General features: G+C 48.1%; 5 protein-coding genes across 5 annotated transcripts; 4 read left to right on the plus strand and 1 right to left on the minus strand.

Moving 5' to 3' along the window:
* The first annotated feature begins 3,601 nt into the window (after nucleotides 1-3,601).
* On the plus strand, nucleotides 3,602-6,712 carry HER10_EVM0010402 (septin). The gene is made up of 4 exons (XM_035479862.1): nucleotides 3,602-4,557; nucleotides 4,924-5,157; nucleotides 5,219-5,685; nucleotides 5,736-6,712. Exons 1-4 carry the CDS (start codon nucleotides 4,554-4,556, stop codon nucleotides 6,369-6,371), a joined length of 1,341 nt encoding a protein of 446 aa, XP_035331786.1. The 5' UTR covers nucleotides 3,602-4,553; the 3' UTR covers nucleotides 6,372-6,712.
* Nucleotides 6,713-6,988: 276 nt separating this feature from the next.
* On the minus strand, nucleotides 6,989-9,040 carry HER10_EVM0000335 (S4 domain-containing protein). The gene is made up of 3 exons (XM_035470121.1): nucleotides 8,904-9,040; nucleotides 8,201-8,749; nucleotides 6,989-8,114 (listed from the first exon to the last, which is right to left on the minus strand). Exons 1-3 carry the CDS (start codon nucleotides 8,943-8,945, stop codon nucleotides 7,116-7,118), a joined length of 1,590 nt encoding a protein of 529 aa, XP_035331136.1. The 5' UTR covers nucleotides 8,946-9,040; the 3' UTR covers nucleotides 6,989-7,115.
* Nucleotides 9,041-9,405: 365 nt separating this feature from the next.
* On the plus strand, nucleotides 9,406-11,542 carry HER10_EVM0011106 (La domain-containing protein). Its single transcript, XM_035480545.1, has 3 exons — nucleotides 9,406-10,029; nucleotides 10,090-10,898; nucleotides 10,953-11,542. The coding sequence occupies exons 1-3, from the start codon at nucleotides 9,769-9,771 to the stop codon at nucleotides 11,098-11,100; spliced, it is 1,218 nt and encodes a 405-aa protein (XP_035331833.1). The 5' UTR covers nucleotides 9,406-9,768; the 3' UTR covers nucleotides 11,101-11,542.
* Nucleotides 11,543-12,522: 980 nt separating this feature from the next.
* HER10_EVM0008425 (major facilitator superfamily transporter) lies at nucleotides 12,523-14,667 on the plus strand. The gene is made up of 2 exons (XM_035477948.1): nucleotides 12,523-13,228; nucleotides 13,279-14,667. The coding sequence occupies exons 1-2, from the start codon at nucleotides 12,778-12,780 to the stop codon at nucleotides 14,598-14,600; spliced, it is 1,773 nt and encodes a 590-aa protein (XP_035331661.1). The 5' UTR covers nucleotides 12,523-12,777; the 3' UTR covers nucleotides 14,601-14,667.
* Nucleotides 14,668-16,361: 1,694 nt separating this feature from the next.
* On the plus strand, nucleotides 16,362-17,567 carry HER10_EVM0005685 (uncharacterized protein; the record flags this gene model as incomplete). The annotated part of the gene is made up of 2 exons (XM_035475291.1): nucleotides 16,362-16,549; nucleotides 16,625-17,567. The coding sequence occupies 2 exons, from the start codon at nucleotides 16,362-16,364 to the stop codon at nucleotides 17,565-17,567; spliced, it is 1,131 nt and encodes a 376-aa protein (XP_035331489.1).
* Nucleotides 17,568-21,251: the final 3,684 nt, after the last annotated feature.

Genomic DNA, 21,251 nt, shown 5'->3' on the forward strand with positions numbered 1-21,251 from the left:
CGGCGTAACACGTCGGAACATTGACTGTCGGAATAGCGGCATCGGATGAAGAGAATAAAAAATGTTCACCGTAACTCTGACTGGAAGCTCTACGATAGGTAGGAAGAATCGGGAATCAGGATGCAGATTCCCTGACTATGACCTCCGCTGGGTGAGTGAGTGTGTCCGAACCCGACAATGCCGAGAGGGTATTGCAAAGGAGTACATACTCCTGAGAGAGATCTCGACGTGAATATATATTCCGAACCATCTCCCTGTCTAATGCTCACCAGTCAGAGCGGGCCGTAGGTCTCTTGATACACAATGTGTCTAGCTTGTGTGCCCTTCACATCGAGGAGGAGGTGCAAAGACAATCTGAATGGTCACTTGAGACTCGACTAGCCTCGACACCAAATGTTCCAGTATCTGTACCAGACCAAGGCATGTCTCAAACCCTTGCCGACGGAGTTACACATCTCTTGGTTCGAAGACTTATGCTCTCACTAGAGTAAAAGCTATCACACGCTATTGTGTTGAGGAATCACAGGTGATATCCGTGTGATGGCCAAGAACCAAATTCACCTAGCCGTTCGGTAAGAGATGCCCAAATCTTGGTGGCGGGAGTATTCAACCTAGACCGAGTCGGAGCACACATCAAAGGCATCGGGGTAGAGCCCCACAAATGCGGGTGTTTGAGAGCCGGCTATCTCACTTCGGGGCCGGAGTTCCATGAACGGGGACAGGACGTCAAATCTTACATCCATGTCTCCTCGAGTTTCTCGCAGCTGTAAACTGATATATCTCAGGCTTTGGAAGCGCAAATTTGACGTCAGAGAAAAGCCCTGGTCAAAGACTGCACTTTTGTTCTGGACCGACAAGAGATCGCTGTTCTCGGAGGCCGAGATGCGGCATCCCACGGGTTAAGACCTCTAGAATCGAGGCAGAGCTTTCTTGCGACTTAGATAGAAAGTCGCACTATGCCGCTGATGCGTTTATAAGTTGCGGCCATGGGCCTCGACGATTCTGTTAGCTCGAATTAGGGCTGTAAGGGTTGCGAACGCAAGGCCGAGGCGTCACTTCATGACATCGAAATTACCATGCGAGCGCCGCCAAGTTTAGAGCGGCGAGGAGAATGCACCACAAGTGCAAGACGTGGATTGTCCGACTCGACAATAAGGAGGCGGAACACCCTCCTGGTCCGCTGTTAACAGCGTAGGAGATATTGGGAAGCGTGGCTTGCTCCGGCAAATTGAAGTGGCAGGCGTCAATGGTGTTTGCGGGCGGTTTCTGTCACTTATAATCATCTTCTCCCGTTTGCCTCTCTCTGCCGCCGTCTGGCTCTTTGCTGCAGGATCTGCGCGAGGCAGATCAGCGATTTGTCCGACGCAGGGAGTTTTGGGGCAAGACAAGTCAGACCCGAGACACGGCAAGGCTGGCTGCCAAACCTGCATCCCGTGCCTCATCTTGGTTGGTTGGGTGGCTGAATAGCAAAAATTTCAACATGCCACACTGCAAACTTGTCGCTTCACTAGTCGGGCAGTCCCTCGACGTGTTGGACCATAGCTGATAAGGTGGTGACGCAGCTTGCATAGTCTCCGTGGTAGGTGGTCGGTCCGCTTCTTTTTCGGCATGCCACAGGAACGATTGGCCGCCGACAGCTATTTGGCCACGAAGCACTCTTTAACCCTCTCCAGCACGACCTCGTACCTGCAACTGTGGACGAATGACACCCTCTGGATGGACAGACTCATGAAGAGGCCGCGGTGATGTGGATGCCTCGAAGTGGCTGAAGAGAACGCAGCTAATGTAGTATGACGGCCGGGGCACCTTTCGGCAGACGACGGGGTGTGTTGCTCTAGGTTTCTTCGGGGCAAGTGATTGGCAAGTCCCGACTCCCGGGGGGGAAACGTCTGCGCCTGAGTCTGAGAGAGAGGGCCATCAGGTGTGGCCCGGGTTCAGGGACTACTCCTGCAGGTCCACGGGGTCTCGCTGCAGGTAAAAGTGGCCAAGAGGATGAAGGGGGTGTGAAGCCTGCAGCGACAGCAGGGCATAGCAGAAGGCGAGCGAGAAGCTGGGGTGAAGCCTGTGAAGTCAGTGTCAGAAGACGGCCCGTGTGTCGGAACGTCTTTTTTCCCGTTCCTTGGGGGCCGAGTGGGTCTTACCTCAGGTACCCAAGTACGGAGTATCTGAGAATGAGATTGGGGGTCACCCAAATTTGGTGTGCCGTGTGTGCCTGAGGCGCAAGTTGTTCACTGAATTGTGACCAGGATGCCATAGACAAGAATGGGTGGATGGCTTCCTCCCATTTCCCATTTGGCCCCATTCCATCTCAGTCTATCCTCACACGGCGGGATCCACGGTGGTCCATGCCTTTTTGCCAGGCCGTGCTGGTTTCTGGTGGCTCCGTTATTATTACTGACTGATACTGGCTATGGCGCTGTCTCTGGTTCCGCCGTCCGGGCACAGGCTCTTTTGTGTCGCGGGCGTACCTCTCTTCATCCCATGGATCATGGATGAGACGTGGAAATTGGAGGTCGGATTCCTGCTTTCCCGGCCCTCAACGCAATCACAGTGGTCACGAGCACCTAACGAGAGCTTGAGACTGCTGCTTGCTGCTATAATCTGTACTCCGTACCGCAACAGTAATATCGTTCTGCAGGCCGGGGCACACATAATCGCTGCGTAGGGATAGGATCTGCTAAAGTACAGCATGGTTAAGCAATACCTGCCAGTCTCATCCTCGTCCCAAGTTTTGACTTTTTTGGAGAAAGAAAGCCGAGTACGCAAGCACTTTGCAGCTTGCGTGCATTATTGACAGTACCTTATCGCACAAGCACGCGGGAATCCAGACAAGGCCAACAGCCCAGGACGGCAAAAAACTCAACTTGTTTCATTCTCTCGGGACACCTGTCAAGGTCGTGATGCAATCATCTCACGTGGGCTTTCCTTGGCCTTTGAGCATGGGTGGATAAATGACCCCTTCAAATGTTCACATTAAATACTGTGTGTTGGACGCGAGGTAGCGGTGCTCAAACGCAGCCCCAGGTTGTTTCTGCTTCCGTGCTGTCCCCGTGGCCTGGCCGGCAAACAGTTGGCACTCTACTTTGTTTCTGAGTGGAGAAGATGCCAGTTGGAAAATCATCGTAAATCGCCCAAGCGTCGGGCAGGAATAAGGGGTCCTCTCTGTGTCGTGGCTCTTGAGATGGACGATAATACGTGAGGGGACGAGACCGACAAAGACAACAGAGTTTTGAATAGTGAGGAAGAAAATGGAAGAATAAAGACATTGACAGCCATCAAGAACAAAAATAAGTAGTGCAAATCTTACCTTGTCTGTGTTGAATTTCAATGTCTGTCGTTCCTTTCCCCAATCTCCAGATGCTCCTTTTGGCGGTTTTTTTTTTCTGATGCTTCATTACGACCACCGCCCCCATGGCCAATCATGTCGCGCCGTTAAGGGCAACCCCGGTCTCTAATTCTCCTGCTCCATCCAACACCCTTGCTCGGGATCCACCCAAACCAATCTAGCCCAACCGGGATTAGTCCACTTCAACCCCCTTTTGCTTGGAGAGGAAGGGGACAGCAACGTGCTTCTTCCCCGTCCATCATGCACCGTGGCCCAGTAGGCCCAACACCATCTCCCATCCCCCATCAGGCATGCTGGTCCCCTGTATCTGCACCTCGTAGCGGCGGGCAAGCAGCACCATCAGTCCCAGGTTCCGTCCCTTCCCAGTGGCTGTCCTCTGTAGCCGTACGTGTACTCGTTTACGTAGGTAGTGTCCCTTGGTAAGTAGGTACTGAGCGTAGGGAGAGAGCAGGCCAGCAGGATGTAACGCGCTGCTTGAAAAGAGTGGTACGGTACGTTTTGTGACCTGAGGTGAACCGTAAAGGGAGCACCGACCGTCGTCAGGAAACGGGGTCACACAGCCAAATCTTTCTTGTCCCCGTTGCACCCTAAATTTCCCCTTCCCACCCCCAAAACGTACGTTCATCGAGGAACCTACTACCTACCTCACCCTACACCTCTCCTTCTCTACCTTACCTTACTTCGTAACCACCACACCTTTCTCTCCCTTGAGGTTGTGATTCTTCTCTTCGGCCCCATCATCAACTTTGCCCTCGAGCATTTCGCCATCTCCTCTTTCGGTACCGAGAGGTCCAATTGTCTGTCGCCAGACTCTCACAACCACTTTCCTCCTTTTCTATCGTTCGTTACCCATCTGCGACGCTCCTTGACACGCGACTGCTTTGTAGACGTCCAGGTATGTGAATCTTCCCTCGTCTCTCTTCCCATACTTCTCCTATCGTCCAAGATTCGGCCGAGGAAACAAACCGGCCACACAATCTACTTCCTTTCCCTCCTTCACTCAGCCAGCTGGCATCATCTTGCCATTGCGCAATAACACAACCCCATCACCGACTTGCGTCGTCCCATCTCCTGGGCCAGCCTTTTCCCGCTTTTCAGCAACGTTCTGCCTCACATCACAACCAAGCTAACACATCCTTTCTGTTCTCTAGATCCAGATATTTTTCTTGAGACAAACATCTCCAAGACAACTCCCCTGATATTCGCAATGGGTAAGCAGCTCGCAATCTCATGATCTACAAATCAGGACCGGCAAGGCAATACGAGAATCAGACCGTAACGATCATGTGCTACGTGGGAAACCGTACACGACCATTCCCAGAGAACCTGTCATTCACTCTCGCTCGACGCTCTATTCAATATATCTTGGATGCTATTCCCTGGCTCCCAACACTCGATAGCATAGCCCGGAGACGTGGACGTGGCGGTGGAAGACAACAGTCGGGCAATAAACGACAGACGGCATACCCCTTCGCATTTCGAAATTGGACAGCCCAGATCATCTTGTTCTCGCCACTGCCTTGCCGATTTGCCAAATTTCAATCTCTGGAAAAGAATCATCACTGACCTGAACGCAGCTGACGAAGGTTCTCCTGCTACCTCCCCGCCGCCCTCGGCGCCCACTTCGCCCCCCGTCGAAGAGCCCTCATCTGACTCCTACCAAGCTGGCGGTGCCCCTTCGGCTCCTTCCAGTGATCTTAGGAACATTGTTCGCCGCAAGCTTACTGGCTATGTCGGCTTTGCCAACCTGCCTAACCAATGGCACCGCAAGAGTGTCCGCAAGGGCTTCAACTTCAACGTGATGGTTGTTGGTATGTTATTCTACCGTTTGCTTCCATGACGTGGAGTATCCGTTAACAGTATTCAATCTAGGTGAATCTGGACTCGGAAAGTCGACCCTGGTCAACACTCTCTTCAACACTTCTCTCTACCCTCCCAAGGAGCGCAAGGGCCCTAGCTTGGACATCATCCCGAAGACGGTTACCATCCAGTCCATCAGCGCCGACATCGAGGAGGCCGGCGTCCGCCTTCGCTTGACCGTGGTCGACACCCCTGGATTCGGAGACTTCGTCAACAACGATGAGTCCTGGCGCCCGATTGTCGACAACATTGAGCAGCGTTACGACGCCTACCTCGACGCGGAGAACAAGGTCAACCGCATGAACATCGTCGACAACCGTATCCACGCCTGCGTGTTCTTCATCCAGCCCACTGGTCACTCCCTCAAGCCCCTTGACATCGAGGTCATGCGCCGCCTTCACACCAAGGTCAACTTGATCCCCGTCATCGCCAAGGCCGATACCCTTACCGACGAGGAGATTGCCAACTTCAAGTCCAGAGTATGTAGACTATTGTCCAGTAACTCGTGCCAGCCACTAAATCCTTCCAGATCCTCTCCGACATCAAGCACCACGGTATCCAAATCTTCGAGGGCCCACGCTACGAGCTTGACGATGAGGAGACCATCGCCGAGAACAACGAGATCATGTCAAAGGTTCCCTTCGCCGTCGTTGGTGCGACTAACGAGATCACCAACGCCGACGGCCGCAAGGTCCGCGGACGTAGCTACCCCTGGGGTGTCATCGAGGTCGACAACGAGGAGCACTGCGACTTTGTCAAGCTCCGCCAGATGCTCATTCGGACGCACATGGAGGAGCTCAAGGAGCACACCAACAACAGCCTGTACGAGAACTACCGTACCGACAAGCTCATTGGCATGGGCGTGTCGCAAGACCCCAGCGTTTTCAAGGAGGTCAACCCCGCTGTCAAGCAGGAGGAGGAGCGCGCCCTGCACGAGCAGAAGCTCGCCAAGATGGAGGCCGAGATGAAGATGGTCTTCCAGCAAAAGGTTGCCGAGAAGGAGAGCAAGCTGAAGCAGAGCGAAGAGGAGCTCTACTCCCGCCACAGAGAGATGAAGGAGCAACTGGAGCGCCAGCGTATGGAGCTCGAGGAGAAGAAGCAACGAGTCGAGAGCGGCCGGCCCATCGAAAAGGAAGGCAAGCGGAAGGGCTTCTCGCTCCGTTAAGATGCCTCCTTCTTTGGTCTCTTGACGCCACACGTTGCTCGCATTCTTCTTTCCACGACCCATGTCTAAGTACCAATGATGCCCATACAATACCAGCACACCGCGCCTCTTTGTCGATTCTCTTCATGTTCTTTCTTATCACCCCCTTTTTCTGGACCTCTTTTAATCACACACCCTCATCTAATCACTTAACGGAATCCCAGCATCATCAAAAGTCTTTACGAAGCAGTCACGCAGGGGGCTTGATGCAGATTAAGGAGGGAAAGACGCGAAAGGAACGAGGAGTCATTGCTTCTCTTTGTCAGCTTAGTTACAGTGCTTCGAAATGATGATTCCCTAGACCTTGTCCAAAGTGCCTACTTCTGTGATGTGTTTTTTCTCGGTGATAGTTCTGAGCTCGATTACTAGGCGTCGACTTAGAGATTATGGTCCTTTTAGTGTGACTGGCGCCCCAAAAGAGATGTATGGTATAATATGTCAAGGGTGGGCATCGAGGCAATAAGCCCCCTACTCCATCAAATCCTGAAATCAGTGCACAATGGAGTTTTATAATAATATGCTTGATTTTTCTTCAATTGATGATGTACATAGACGACTACGTCTACACCTTTTTACATGCAGTCCTACAAGTTTTTGGGGATCCATTTCCTGTTGTACACTGCCGTCTGATCTTTCCAACGGCCATCTCCTCTACTGCACCACGACTACCACCACGCACAACGCCTAAATCTTTACATGCAATGCTCAGCCCCTCCTCAGGTACCAGTTGAAGGCCAATTGGTTCGTCTCGTAGGTGAAGGGAGTGGGCACCTCGGCCAGACCGCGCCTTGCGACGGGGTGACGGAGGTAGACGGCGGCGCAGATGTTCTGGTTCACCTCGAGGTAGCGCGGGATGAAGGCAAAGGCCGACATGTAGCGGCGCGGCTGCCAGGGGGTCCAGTAGGGCTTGGACTCGTCGATGGGGTTCTCGGCGTTCTGGCGCAGGAGCTCGGCAAAGGCGCTCTGCTCGGCCTTGCTGAGGCCGCTGAGCGCGTTGCGGACGTCCTTTGAGGAGATGAGGTCCGTGACGGCCTCGGTCTCTGCCTTTTCTTTGGCGCTCGTCGGCTTGGAGTGGTCGGCGGCTTGTTCCTGGCCCTCTGCTTCGGGGGAGGCGACGGCCTCGACCTTGTTGCCCTCGAGCTTGAAGTCCTTGAGCAGGGCGGTGAGGTTGTTCATTACGCCCTCGTGGTCGAGCGTGGCGACGGCGTCGTCTGTCACGCGACCCGAGGTGGAGAGGGCGCGCTTGGCTTCGGCCATGAAGGCCCGGAGCTGGCGCTTCTTGCTGGGCTTGAGGCCGTCTTGGTCCCCGAGGAAGGTCTTGACAGAGCGGACAAGGGATTTGAGCTGCTTGTGGAGCTGCTTGGACTTTTCTTCCTCAGAGAGCTGGCTTCCCTCCTCCCCGTCGGCCGCTGCTTCTGCTGCTTCGGTGGCGGCCTCGCTGCTTTCTGCGGCGGCATCAGCTTCTTCGACGGCGGCATCGGCTTCGGCAGCCTCGGGTGCTGCGTCACCAGATTCCTGTTCTGAAGCGCCCTCTTTAGTCGCGGATTTGTTGGGTTCGCCGGCGTCGTTCAGGGATTGATAGTCTTTGCCAGCGAGCCAGAGTGCGTGGTTAGGAGTCTTTGCCCGGCCGGTGGCAAAGAGAACATTGTCGACATCGACCTGGAACATGTCGCCGGGGTTGAGCTTGTAGGAACCGTAGCGCATCTAGAATCGGATGGATTAGGTGTCTGCCGTATATACAAATGGTGGAATCTTGTGTATCTGGGCTAGAGAAATATGGGATCACTCACGACTTTGCCGTTGACCTTGACGGCTCCGTGTGTGCAGAACTGTTTTGCCTGCAGCGTACTGCTGGCGAACATTGCGCGGAAGATGGCAACGTCCAGCCTCCGCTCGAGGGGGGCGAAAGCCATTTGCATGTAGGGCGTCATTTGCCGGACGGGACGGGCAAGCATCTCGGTCTGTGCATCAGTTCTTTTTGGTGAAGTTCTGCCATCTTCTCTCCGTTGCCTGGCTGCTTCGAGCTTAGAGAAATGGTATGCGGTTGGCGTGAGGTCCTCTGATCCCGGCTCGGCGTGCAGACCGGAACCGCGGCCGGCCGAGTGCTCTGATCCGTCGTGCTTGGCGAGGTACTCAGGCGGCATATCGACGGCGGAGAAGAGGCGGCGGGAGAAATTGCGTGACCATTCCGCCTCCTTGACGTGGGCGCCGTGGTAGCCACGGGTCATTGACTTGGCGGTCCATTTCTGCTGGAAGAAGGTTCTCGAGGTTCGGTTTCGTTTCAAGTTGAATGTGGCGAGGTTGAAAAGATTGTACTTGTTCCATGACTGACGAATTTTCTGTTCGAGGAGAAAAGGTGGTAATGGTTAGCTCCAGTTCATCCATCGTTTGTTTCAACATCATGCGATGAAAGTTGCCCAGAGCGATTTCAGGGGAAAAGCACGATGCGATTGACGTCGGGGCTGAATGGAAACGAATGGGGTGATGACTTACTGGCTTCGTCAAGCTGTACCACCTTGGCTTTCTACCTCTCATCTTGGGCTAATTGGGGCTGACTGGTCGCGAACTTGGAGCTGGAGGGATGGCGACAGCTTCAGGAGCACGAGACGACGCAAAGACGGAAATTTTGGTGATGGAACGGCATGTCCCGGTTGTCGGTACGTACTCCTTCTTGCCTGCTGTGAGAGCTGTCACGTCGTCACGTGTAGAAACTGGAATGGAAGAGCAAAATATTGCTTACCTAAGTCAGGTAGCTTTTCGAGGCTTTGGGGTTATCGCAGTACGTACCCAGCCTCCCGTACCGATGTAGCATTGGCAGCCACCCGTGTGGTTGATTTTTTCATTCTCCCCACCTCGCCAAGTGGAGTCGAGTTGCGGGCGGTGAGCCTCAATTGCGCGCAAGCCGCCGCGGCAGAAACTGGAGCTCTCGCTCGTGCATGCGAATTCTGGTCGCAAAATCCTCACCACTGGAGAAACGGGGGACTTTTTTTTTTTTCTGCCATTCCCGCTTGACCAAGAACTATCGCCTTTCTCCGTTTCCTGTATAAACTCTGAAAGGCAAGACACATTTCACGAAGAACGCTCAACCCATACTACGGTCGCCGAATTGCATTGACTGATTTTTACAATGTAAGCTTTCTCCGGATTACTCACTTTCCCCTCTGACTCTTTGCGGTTGCCTACCCCGCCACATAATAAATACTGCCGACCTTGACTTCTTCCCGAGGCTGGTGTTGTGTTACTCACCTTTGTCGCGCAACAATCAACGTCTAACTGCGACCAAGAAGATATCATTGACAACATTCTTACTTTACAGACCATTCAATACTTCCCAATTCCCAACCCGACTCGCCCTACGATGAGCGCCGCCGAGGAGACCAAGCCCATCGAGGCTGTTGCCGCCGAGGCGCCCGTTACGGTCGAGGAGCCTGCACAGGTCGAGGAGACAGCTAAGGCCGAGGAGAAGGCCGAGGAGGTCAAGCCCGCCGAGGCTGAGGCCAAGGAGGCCGACATCATCAAGACGACCGCCCAGATCGACCAGAAGACCCACGCCAACAATGTCAAGTTTGACCCCTCTCTCCTCAAGGAGACAGACGATCCTGTTGAGATCCGCAAGCAGGTAAGATGCTCCAATCTGAGGCGCCCCAACTGACCGATTGACTAATGTGATTGCCTATAGGTTGAGTTCTACCTGTCGGACAGCAACCTTCCCCACGACAAGTTCTTGTGGGAGCTTGTCGGAGGATTCGACAACAAGCCTATCCCCCTTAAGACCATCACCAACTTCAAGCGCATGCGCCGCTTCCAGCCCTACTCTGCTGTCGTCGCTGCGTTGAAGGAGAGCACGCAGGTCAACATCGCTGGCGAGGAGGGTGAGGAGACTATCCAGCGCAAGCAGGCTTACACCTCTGGTAACGACAAGTTCAACGCCCGCTGCGTCTACGTCAAGGGATTCGGAGATGAGGAGCCCACTACCCAATTCGACCTCGAGTCCTTCTTCCAGCAGTATGGACCCATCAACTCCGTTCGTCTCCGCCGCACCAACGAGAAGCTCTTCAAGGGCTCCGTCTTTGTCGAGTTCCCCGACGAGGAGGCGGCTCAGAAGTTCCTCGCTCTGGACCCCAAGCCCAAGTGGAAGGAACACGATCTGAAGATGATGCCCAAGATTGACTACGTGAAGGAGAAGTCCGCTCTCATCCTCGCCGGCAAGCTCGAGCCCAACACCTCCCGCCGATTCTTCGAGGGCAAGGAGGGTGATAGCCGTGGTGGCCGCGGTGGCCGCGGCAGAGGTGGCCGTGGCGGCAACTTTGGAAACGACGACTGGAAGCAGCGCCGCGACCACGACCAGAAGAACGGCTTCAGGGGTGGCAGGGGCGGACGCGGTGGACGCGGCCGTGGCCGTGGTGGTGACCGCCGTGGTGGCCGTGGTGGACGTGACAACCGCGAGAACCGCAGGGATCCCAACGAGGTCACCAACGACCGCAACGCGTATGTATCACCGCATCTATCCAACATGGACAGCAGTGCTAACCAGTCTCACAGTGGCAAGCCTACCATCCAGGCTACGAACGGCAACGGCGAGGCCGTCGCGGAAGATAAGAACAGCAACGGCAAGCGCGGACGCGAGGAGGACAGCGCCGCCCAGCCTGAAGCGAAGAAGGTTGACACCAAGACCGACGTCGCCGCATAGGGTAATGAGATGGAAGCCCCCTCATTACACCTCGGATTCCTCTGAAACAAGATACCACTTCCAAAAGCAACTTTTGTCGGACTCGAATTTTTGGCTCTCCTGCCTGTTGATAAACGAGGCACACGGTCTATGGCGTTCATGGGACTTGACTTTAGGTATTACTGGTTTAGAGGTCTGGTTGTTACGAATAGCATGAGCATGTGACCTTACTCGGCAGTGTCTCTGTCTGCAACAATGCAACTGCGAGAATGGACTACTCACCAGCAGATGTGCAGTTCTCTGTTGAGACACAATCTAGTTCAATCAAAATATTTCTGACCCCTTTGAACAACTGTTGTCTTTCTCGGACCGATCGCATTAGTGAGCGCCATTCTGAGGCCACCACCTGCTCGTGCTGCGATATAGCTTGGCCAAGGTGGTAGCTACTGCAATGCCAGCAATGCACCCTCACATTGTTTAGTTACAGCCGGAAGACCAGTTGTTTTTGAAGGGATCAATCTTCTACCCTGTCCAGCTGCTCAGGGTTCCGTATCTATGCATAGGTTACGGACAATGGCCGAGACCGCAAAAATCTGAGGCGCCCGAGTATCCTCGCCGTCACAGTCCTGACGCCGAAAAGGTTGCACGCTGTGACAGCCGAAGCCGATAGACAGGACGCGTGTGGAGATGGTTAGCTCCATCGCAAACCCAGACCAACCAACAAGAGCGGTCATCCGAACGTCAGCGACCCTGGATCGCTGCCGATTCGGCACCGTGTGCCGTGCTGGGGCCCTCTCCAAGCTCCGAACCTCACCAAAGAGAGGTCCAGACGAACGGATTACGGAGGCGGAGGCAAAATCCGGACTCACATCTTGTCAGCTCCTAGTCAGTTTTCTTCACGTTGCGCCCACTTAGACCACGGCGTTTGTGGTTCTCTATATCCGCTTTGAGTAACTTGACTAATAGATGCACCCAGTTTTACCTGGTTTCAATGCCAAAAATTTCTACACGCCCACCGGAAGCAAAGACATCTGGGTCCAGGTACCCGAAAAACGAGAGAGAATGGAAGCGGCCGAGTCCATTCAGCCTTCAGATCTCGGGGATATCTGTGCCTAGCGCCGCTTCAGACGGCGTCATGGGGCACAAGGAGACGACCCTCGCCCCCAACGCATCTCTCGGCCGTTGAGTTGAGCTGTGTGTGCCTGCGGTCTCTGCTAGTAGTCACACATATCTTATGCTGACCTGCCGACGGACGTCATTGGATAACACGAAGCTAATAAGCATGCTCGGCAGAATGACCACCTTCCCGAAGCCGCAAGTGCGGGCATGCGCCGATGGAGAAGCGATGTGCGGCGGGCCGCCTTCTGGGGAACACGTTGGGGCATCCCCGGTATTAAGAGATTTTAATGGCAATGATTCATTCCTTTGCCCTCCTTTCTGGTGCTGGTAGCTGTTCTGCATTTTATTTAATTGGGGCGTGTTTCCGGTCGTTTGGAATTGGTTTGCCCCGAGTTGAGCCTCTTTGTTACTTACTTCTACACTATCTCACCTACTAATAACCACTACTCCTACTACTACTCACTTACATACGTCATTGAATCTCCTCTCATAAGAGTATTCAGCCCACACCAAGGTGACTGGCCTGGCATGCTCACAGAAGCTAGTGCAACTATAGCATACACATAACGTAACAAGGAGATGGCGGACTCAAGCAACTCGCCACACTCAATCCAACAAGGCTCACACGATGGGGAAGACCGATCCGCAATCCCCCAGCGCACGACGCTGAGACAGCAGGTCGAGAGGCACATCACCGCAGCTTCGGAAAAGCAAGTCGAGGAAAAGCAGACAGACTCCTCACGACACTCATCCTCGTCAGACGATAGCGACAGCAACTCAGAACACAGCGCAAGCGTCCTCCACGGCGTACGGAGCTCTAGGTCAAGATCCCTGTCGAGGACGGTATCCGAAGTCAGAGATGGCATCGAGAACAGACGAGACTTGGAACGCGGCGAAGAACTCGATCTCGAGAAGACCCCGACAACGAGAACCGTTCGAGATCCGAATCTCGTGACATGGGATGGGCCGAACGACCCTGGAAACCCAAAGCAATGGTCCATGAAGAGAAAATGGGCCGCCGTCTTCTGCAGTAAGTTAAGTTCCTGGTCACCAACTCGAAGACTACTAACAAGTGTATAGTATCTTGCTTTACTCTGCTCTCGCCAGTCTCCTCATCCATGGTAGCACCCGCTTTGGAGGCCATCGGATCCGACCTTAACATCACAAGCTCCTTCGAGAAGGCCCTCGCCCTCTCTATTTTCGTTCTCGCCTACGCCGTAGGACCGCTAGCCTGGGGTCCTCTCTCAGAACTCTACGGCCGTGTCATTGTCCTCCAGCTCACGAACCTCTTCTACATGTTCTTCAACCTCGGATGCGGTCTCGCCCAGACAAAGAGCCAGATGATCGCCTTTCGCTTCCTCGCAGGTCTCGGCGGCTCAGCTCCCCTAGCCATCGGTGGCGGCGTCCTAGGCGACTTATTCGAAGCCGAACAGCGTGGCAAGGCAATCAGCATCTACTCTCTCATGCCGCTCCTGGGCCCGGCCATCGGCCCCATCGCCGGCGGCTTCATCACCCAGAACACGACGTGGCGCTGGATCTTCTACAGCACCACCATCCTCACGGCCGTCATCCAGTCCATCGGCTTCTTCGTACTGCAGGAGACCTTTGCGCCGGTGCTCCTCACGCGGAGGAAGAAGCGCCTCATCAAGGAGACGGGCAACACGGCGCTGCACACCGACTTTGACCACCCGGACCGCACAATCGCTCGCACCCTCGGCATCGCCTTCACCCGCCCCTTCCGCCTTCTCGGCACGCAGCCTCTGGTCCAGTGTCTCGCCCTCTACATGATGTACCTCTACGGGCTCATGTACCTTGTGCTCTCGACCTTCCCTACCCTCTGGACGGGCGAATACGGCGAGTCCGTTGGCATCAGCGGCCTCAACTACATCTCCCTCGGCCTCGGCTTTTTCATCGGCGCGCAGACGTGTGCCCCGCTCCAGGACCGCATCTACGCAGCCCTCAAGCGCCGCTACGTTCCCGACGGCGGACCGGGACGTCCCGAGTTCCGCGTGCCGATGATGATACCTGGCGCTGTGCTCGTACCGATGGGTCTCATTATCTACGGCTGGACGTCGCAGTACCACACGCACTGGATCTGGCCCAACATTGGCGCGACGCTGTTCAGCGCCGGCGTGATTATCGGGTTCCAGTGCATCCAGGGCTTCTTGGTCGACACGTATACGCGTTATGCGGCTAGTGCCGTCGCGGCGGCGACGGTATTAAGAAGTTTGGCTGGGTTCGGGTTCCCGTTGTTTGCGCCGAGTTTGTATAACAAGTTGGATTATGGCTGGGGCAACACGCTGCTCGCGCTGTTGGGTGTTGCTATCGGGTGGCCCGGCCCGCTGTTGCTTTGGAAGTTTGGACCGAGGTTGAGGAAGAAGAGTCAGTACGCTGCTGGCTGAGTGATACCCATTGGAGTTGAGATATATGTAAAGCCATGACATAGACTGATATCTGTAGCCTTTCCTATCATACTGTTCATCTTGCAAGAGTATCATATGACATTGAGGTTGGCTCTGATGTGCCTATACACAATACTACATGAGCCTGGAAACAACTGCCTAAAATTCAAAATCCAGTTTTGCTGCATCTCTACTTGCTCTAGCACAAGACTGGCTAAGATGGTGACATAACAGTTTGCCGCTCAATACCTTCGCTCTGTTTCTATTATCCCTATTTACTGCTACTATCACTATCACTATCACTACTTTCTATTCCTCATAACACACTTCAGAAAGCATACAGTAATGACCGGGATCCTGTTGTGTTGGCCACTTTGGAGGTCGTCGGCCACGAGCTAGGACTGGGCATCTTTCTCGACGATTATGACATTGCGAAGGATCTCATGCCTGCAAGTCGTAGCATTGCGGAGGACATGGACTAGAAAGAGGTAAAGCACCCAGACATGACAGAGAGATTCACAGAGAAGGCCGAGCCCCTTAGATGATTAAAGGTTGAAGGCCGTCTGAATTTCTCATGTATGGACTCCGTACCTTAGGTGGATCGTGATAATCCGGCGACCCGGCAATGGAAGGCGGTCATCAATTTGCGACGGGGACCCTCCGTGCCGGGCCGGGCAACGGACACAAGGCACAGGCTGAGCCGCTGACTCAATAAGCCGAAGATGCGAGCTCATCGGCCGCACTGATCCAATTGCTGATTAGCTGACCCCATACCGACCATTGAGATGGCGAAGAGACTTTGGCGTCTGATAACGCAAAAAAGATATATCTTGGAATGAGATGCTGTTGAATTTTGGCTCTTCACTTCCAAGATCAAGTGACAGTTGTCGGACTTTCACTGCGCCAACTTCACGGCAAGTTTGCCTCTTAGACTATGATGACGTAGGAGTTAGTTAGCAACCCGAAGGATCGTACGACGAGTGGGTTTGAACAATGTCAAGTTTTCTGTAAGCGAAGCTCGAGACACTCGCCTTTGACCACCCCATGAAGTTGAGTCTCTGGGAATCGAATTACCATAGCCAAGGACTGATCCGGTCTAACCGAGAAGAGTTGTCGGGATGTGGGCGGGCGTAGTCGAAAAAAAAAAAAGCTCTACCAAAAAGCAACGAGAGCATAGCCCATGCCATTGAAAGACTGACTCGTAAACAACCCCTTTTGCGCCCCTTTTCAGGCCCCCTTCCATGCAACTTTGGTGTACCTCCAGGGCCTATTGACAGGTTCTCGGAATGTGGGCGGCGTTCCGCGCCGTATTAGGAAAACTTCGTGCGGTTATTCCAGCAAATGCTTCACTTACAGGATTAGGCTCAGGCCTGACCCAACAAACAAGCATTCAGACCCGCTTAGCAACCTGTTTTATAGACTTCTTATAGGCGCCCTCATCCGCGCGGTTGCCAAGAAATGCTTAGCTGATGGATTTGACAGACGATCGTTCCAGGTGTATGCCTGTTAAGCCTCCATGAAGTCACTATACGGGCTTCCCGAGTCTTCCACCACGTAGTGGACTGACTGGTTCAACGGTCTTGACCGGCTACTTCGTGGGAATGGGGAGGCGATCATCGGGGACGAGGAGAAGAACGATAAAAGGGTCAAGAGACTCTCGCCTCGTAGCTTCATGTTCATAGTCTCTTCACTCTCACTTCGACCGTAACAAGGACTTCAAGCCAATACATTCGTTCATAAAAACTCATTGCAATTCTCGAGATGCACTCCACTCTTTCAACAGGCTTGACGGGCCTTGCCGCCTTGGCATCTGTTGTCTCTGCGTTCCCATTCAAGCTGGCAGAAACCGCAAACTGCGCAGCTGTAAGTGGTACATTCGAAATCGAGAACTATAAGCTCTATCCCGAGAATCTGGATTGGGACCCTATTCACTGCAAGCTCTATATAAGGTATGGTTGCATTGCAACTCTCCGACGTCCGATCTCGTCACATCTCATATCCTAATCTGGTCGCCCAAACTTTAGTGCCAACTTCAACTCTACTGTCCTTGTCTACGATCCGTACAAGGCAACCTACGACATCCTCTCTTTCGACGGCATCACTGGCGTGGACCCTTACCACGTATCCGGCATCGACTATGACGCGACGACTCAGTCCATCCTCATTTCCGCCAACAGCGGAGAGCCATTTGTGACTTCCGGCTCGAACATGACCGGCGGCAACAAGGTCATTCGCTGGGATACTAACACGAACTCCGCCGCGTACACGGTCGACCTGGCAGACTTCACGTCCAAACTGGCAATCAACAACTCAACTGGCGGAGGATATCAAGACTTTGCAGAGGACAAGGAGGGCAACACCTACGTCCCCTCGGTCTTCCACGTCCCCGCCATCGCCAAGATCACCAAGGACGGCGAACTGTCGAGCTGGTACATTGGCGAGCCGAGCTCATCTAGCAAGTACATGTACCTCGGCATCATCTTCCACGAGGCCTCTAACAAGCTCGTCATCACCGCTCCCTACCTCGGCACTTTCCTCTCCTTCGACGTCGGCTCGTCCAGCCCGGCGCCCACTAACGTCAGCATGACCTGGCCCGCGGACGGCTCCTACACCGCCAGCGACCTCGAGTGCGACGGTCTGCTGAACCCGGCTCGCTACAACCGCGATGTCCTGCTGTGCTCTGAGAACGGGCTGCAGGCCATCACTCTGTGGGCGTCCAAGGATGGCTTTGCTTCGGTCGAGTACATTGGCAAGGTTATGGACAACTCGACGACTGATATCGCGACGTGGGGGTCACCGACTGCTACTGTTCAGATCCAAAACAGCATTTACATCTCGCACGAGTACTTCCACGACCTTAATGAGTTTGATGTCGCTGGTAACCGTTCTACCTTCCCCTTTGTGGATGCCACTGCCGACTTTGATAAGTTGGTTCTGGCTGCTGGCTATAACGTCACGGACTGCTAGATTTAGCACAAAGAGATTGTGTTGGTATCCCTATTATAGGGATATTGGTTGATTGGTTTAAACCGTGGGTTGACGTAGTAGTAGTTTAATTAACTATATAATTTTGCTATGTACGTGTAGAAAAGAGATTCTAACTATAAGTTAGGTAGGTTATTATAATTAATTATATAATTAATAGGTAGCCCTTGCGCTACTACGAGGTTAAATTAGATTTTTAATTTAATATTAACTTTTTTTTTTTTATTATTTAATAGTAGCAATTAGAAGTATAATTCGACTTTTACTTAGCCCGTTAGATTTACTCCTTTTTCTTCTTTTTTTTATTTTTTATAAGTAACCTATCTTTTTTATACTATAGCTTTCCCTTACTAACGAATTATTTTAACCTCTTATTAAGTATAGTTTTTATAAAAGCATTAGCTAGGTTATTATTTTTATTAATTTAATAAATCTCGAGGATTTTTATTATTTATACGATTACCTAAGGGTTATAATATTAATTATGAGCTTTTTTTATAGTACTTAATTTAACGAGGTACTCGTATAATAAATATAAATTAATATAAATAATTATAAGGATCGTAAAAGGTCGAGTTAATTTATAATTTTTTTAATATAATAGAAATTGCGTAAGCGATATTTATATTATTTATTATCCTATAGACTTTAAATACTAGTACGCTCTTAGTAATTTATTTATTTTTATTAATAAATAATAAATTATATTACCCGATATTACCCCGGATTATAAAGTTATTTTTACTAAGGGTTTTATTAGCGAGGATAATAATATATTTTAATTATAAGGTTAGGTTATTATTATTTACGAATAACTTATTAATAAATACGTAGAGCTTTATAATAGTTAAGTTAATAAGCTAATATACAAGATTATAGTTATAGTTATTTTATTATTATTAGAATTATTAATTAAGAATATTAAAATTATACTTTATAAGCTCTATAGTTTATATAGCTCTAGCGTAATTAAAAATAGCTTTAAGTTAATAAATATTCATAATATATACTTTTATACGAGCTTAGCCCTATATTATTTTTATAATTAGGGATATTAAGTTAACGAAGCTAATCTTTTGCTTTATCCTTTTATTAAAAATTATATTATTTTTTTAATTATAAGGATCCTTTATTGAATACTAATAAGGATTTTGTTATAAGGATCTTTTTAGCTTAGTTACGAATATTACTTTCTAAAGCTCCTCGTCCTCCTTTTTATAAACTCAGTATTAAATAAACTTAGTATATTATTTATTTATATTCTAACAATACTAAATAGATTATTTATATATATAGAAATTAAGAGGTAAGGATTATATATCAATATAATTATTAATAATTAGTTAATATAAAAGTTATAGTATATTACTTATTAGTAAGTTCTTAACTTTACGAGATTATATAATAGTTTAAGTATTTTAATAATCGTACTTTCTAAGTATTTATTAATTATTTTTTTAATAAGTATGCGGATTTTTATAAGCCTAGTAGTTAATTAAGTATATACTTACGTAATATTATAACTCTAAATTTAGTATTTTTTACCATAGTAATACTATTAGTATTATTATAAAGCGCTAGTTATATTATTAAACTATAAGTAACTAAGTAAGTAGCACTTTTTCAATATTACTATACCCTAAATAACGTACTTCGATTTTTATATAGCTAGAGAGTACTTTTTTTATTTTTCATATTATATATAATTTAAAAATATAAATATTTACGTATTTAATTAGATCGTAGAAAATAAATTAATAAACTTCTCAATTCTATAATATATTTATTTTAACAAGATCTAATCCTTTATATAGCTTTTTAAATATTTTAATTATACTATTTTTTATAATTATATAGCGAGCATAAAATTAGCTTTTTTAGTTATATAAAATATAGTATTTATTTTATTATTAATAACAAATTATTATAGTAGTACCTTTTTATAGTTTTTTAGTTATTTTTTGTTAGTAAAAGGATACTTTTTCTTCCCTTATTATTTATTTATTTTATAATAACGATTTTATTAAGGATGATTTTTTTAATTATTAGGTTACTAAGAGGATTCTTTTAGCTCTCTTTTTTTATAGTATTAAAATCTTTTTATTAAGATTAGTATAATATAGGCGTATTATTATAATTAATATTTTAAGTAGTTAGTTCTAATCTTTAGCAACGATATATAACCGTTTATTAATAGAGATTAGTTTATATAGCTTACTTACTATTTAGTAATTTCTTTTTATACTCTAATATCTAAATTTAATAATATATTAAGGTTAGTACTTATATTTAGCTTATTATAAGTAGCAATAGTTTTATTAGTTTACTATTTTATATTCGCTTTAAAGTTTTTATTACTTTTTAATTACTTAAGCTCGCTAGGTTATATTTAGTAATAGTAGCAAGGCCGTTATTATTTTTAAGTATATTCTAAATATTAAAAGTATTAGGATTAGCCTTTTTAAGCTTATAGTATCGTTATAATATTTAAGTACTATTTAAAAATACTTTTATCCATAGTATTAGGCTCTTATTATAAATAATTTTAAATACTCTTTTAGCTATTATATTTTTTTACTTTACTAATACTATAATACGTTTTAATAAGTACGTTAGTTATATATTATAAGTAGTAGTATTATTCTTAAACTCTATTAATTTAAAGCTAGTACTAGTATTAGTTCTAATCCTATTTAGTAATCCTTAGTATATATCAATTTAAGCCTTTTTAGCATTAACTAAATAGTCTTAGTTTATATATCTTAAAAAATTATCCTTTTTAGAATATTATAGCCTTATTAATATATAATATTAAGCAATTATTTAAATAAAAGATATTAATAACGATTTCTTAATTAAAGTTAAGCTCGTTATATAATTTAAATTTAAATTTGCGCGGGCTTTATATATTTATTTAGTATTAGTAATATACCCTCGTTAGCTATTTTAGAGCTCCTATTTTTATATTATTTTTAAATACTTAAGGAAGTTATATAATTTCGTAATTAACAAGTAGCCGAAGCGTTTATATAATTATTTTAGTTTGCTCTTTATAAAATAATTAATAAATTTAATATCTAATTCGAGCTTTATAAACGCATATCCTTATTATTATTTAACGAGCTCGAAGTATTAATTATTAAATAGTTAATTTTTATATTATTAAATACGATCCTTAATTTATTTATATTTTTAAATATAGTAAGAATAGTGTATTAATAGGGAGGATATAAAGATTATTATGCCGAAGCGTATAGTGATTTTTATTATACTTAAAATATATATTTTTTTACCTAGGCCGAAGCTAATTTTTATAATACCCGTTATTAACGTATTTAATATAATTAGGGATATTTTTTAGAGCGCTTAGAATTGCCCTTTATTTCTAGTTAATTATTATAATACTCCTATATTTAGGATAATTTTATAAAAGATTTTTGGGCCGTACTGCTTATTAGTATAGAATACTTAGGTAGTATTATTAATTAGTTTTTTTAAGGAGTATAAAAAAAGAGCTCTTAGCCCCTCTATTACTTCTTTTTTTTTAATAAGATTTTTGCTAGTGACTTTTTAAGTACTTATAGTAATGTTTTTTAGATTAAAGTTATTAGGTACTACAATATTTAGCAAACTTATCCTCTAGGGGATTTACTTATTTTAATTATA

Source organism: Colletotrichum scovillei, assembly GCF_011075155.1.
Source record: "Colletotrichum scovillei strain TJNH1 chromosome Unknown Contig00007, whole genome shotgun sequence".
Classification (NCBI taxonomy): Eukaryota; Fungi; Ascomycota; class Sordariomycetes; order Glomerellales; family Glomerellaceae; genus Colletotrichum; species Colletotrichum scovillei.

What these genes read in the sequence shown, in the direction of transcription:
- HER10_EVM0008425 (XM_035477948.1), top strand. Translation starts at nt 12,778, where the DNA reads ATGGCGGACTCAAGCAACTCGCCACACTCAATCCAACAAGGCTCACAC. An exon ending in ATGGGCCGCCGTCTTCTGCA is followed by an intron (nt 13,229 to 13,278) that starts GTAAGTTAAGTT and finishes ACAAGTGTATAG; the next exon opens with TATCTTGCTTTACTCTGCTC.
- HER10_EVM0010402 (XM_035479862.1), top strand. An exon ending in CTTCAACGTGATGGTTGTTG is followed by an intron (nt 5,158 to 5,218) that starts GTATGTTATTCT and finishes TATTCAATCTAG; the next exon opens with GTGAATCTGGACTCGGAAAG. An exon ending in TTGCCAACTTCAAGTCCAGA is followed by an intron (nt 5,686 to 5,735) that starts GTATGTAGACTA and finishes AAATCCTTCCAG; the next exon opens with ATCCTCTCCGACATCAAGCA.
- HER10_EVM0000335 (XM_035470121.1), bottom strand. Translation starts at nt 8,945, where the DNA reads ATGAGAGGTAGAAAGCCAAGGTGGTACAGCTTGACGAAGCCA. An exon ending in GGTACAGCTTGACGAAGCCA is followed by an intron (nt 8,750 to 8,903) that starts GTAAGTCATCAC and finishes CTCCTCGAACAG; the next exon opens with AAAATTCGTCAGTCATGGAA. An exon ending in TCAAGGTCAACGGCAAAGTC is followed by an intron (nt 8,115 to 8,200) that starts GTGAGTGATCCC and finishes ATCCGATTCTAG; the next exon opens with ATGCGCTACGGTTCCTACAA.
- HER10_EVM0011106 (XM_035480545.1), top strand. Translation starts at nt 9,769, where the DNA reads ATGAGCGCCGCCGAGGAGACCAAGCCCATCGAGGCTGTTGCCGCCGAG. An exon ending in CTGTTGAGATCCGCAAGCAG is followed by an intron (nt 10,030 to 10,089) that starts GTAAGATGCTCC and finishes GATTGCCTATAG; the next exon opens with GTTGAGTTCTACCTGTCGGA. An exon ending in GTCACCAACGACCGCAACGC is followed by an intron (nt 10,899 to 10,952) that starts GTATGTATCACC and finishes CCAGTCTCACAG; the next exon opens with TGGCAAGCCTACCATCCAGG.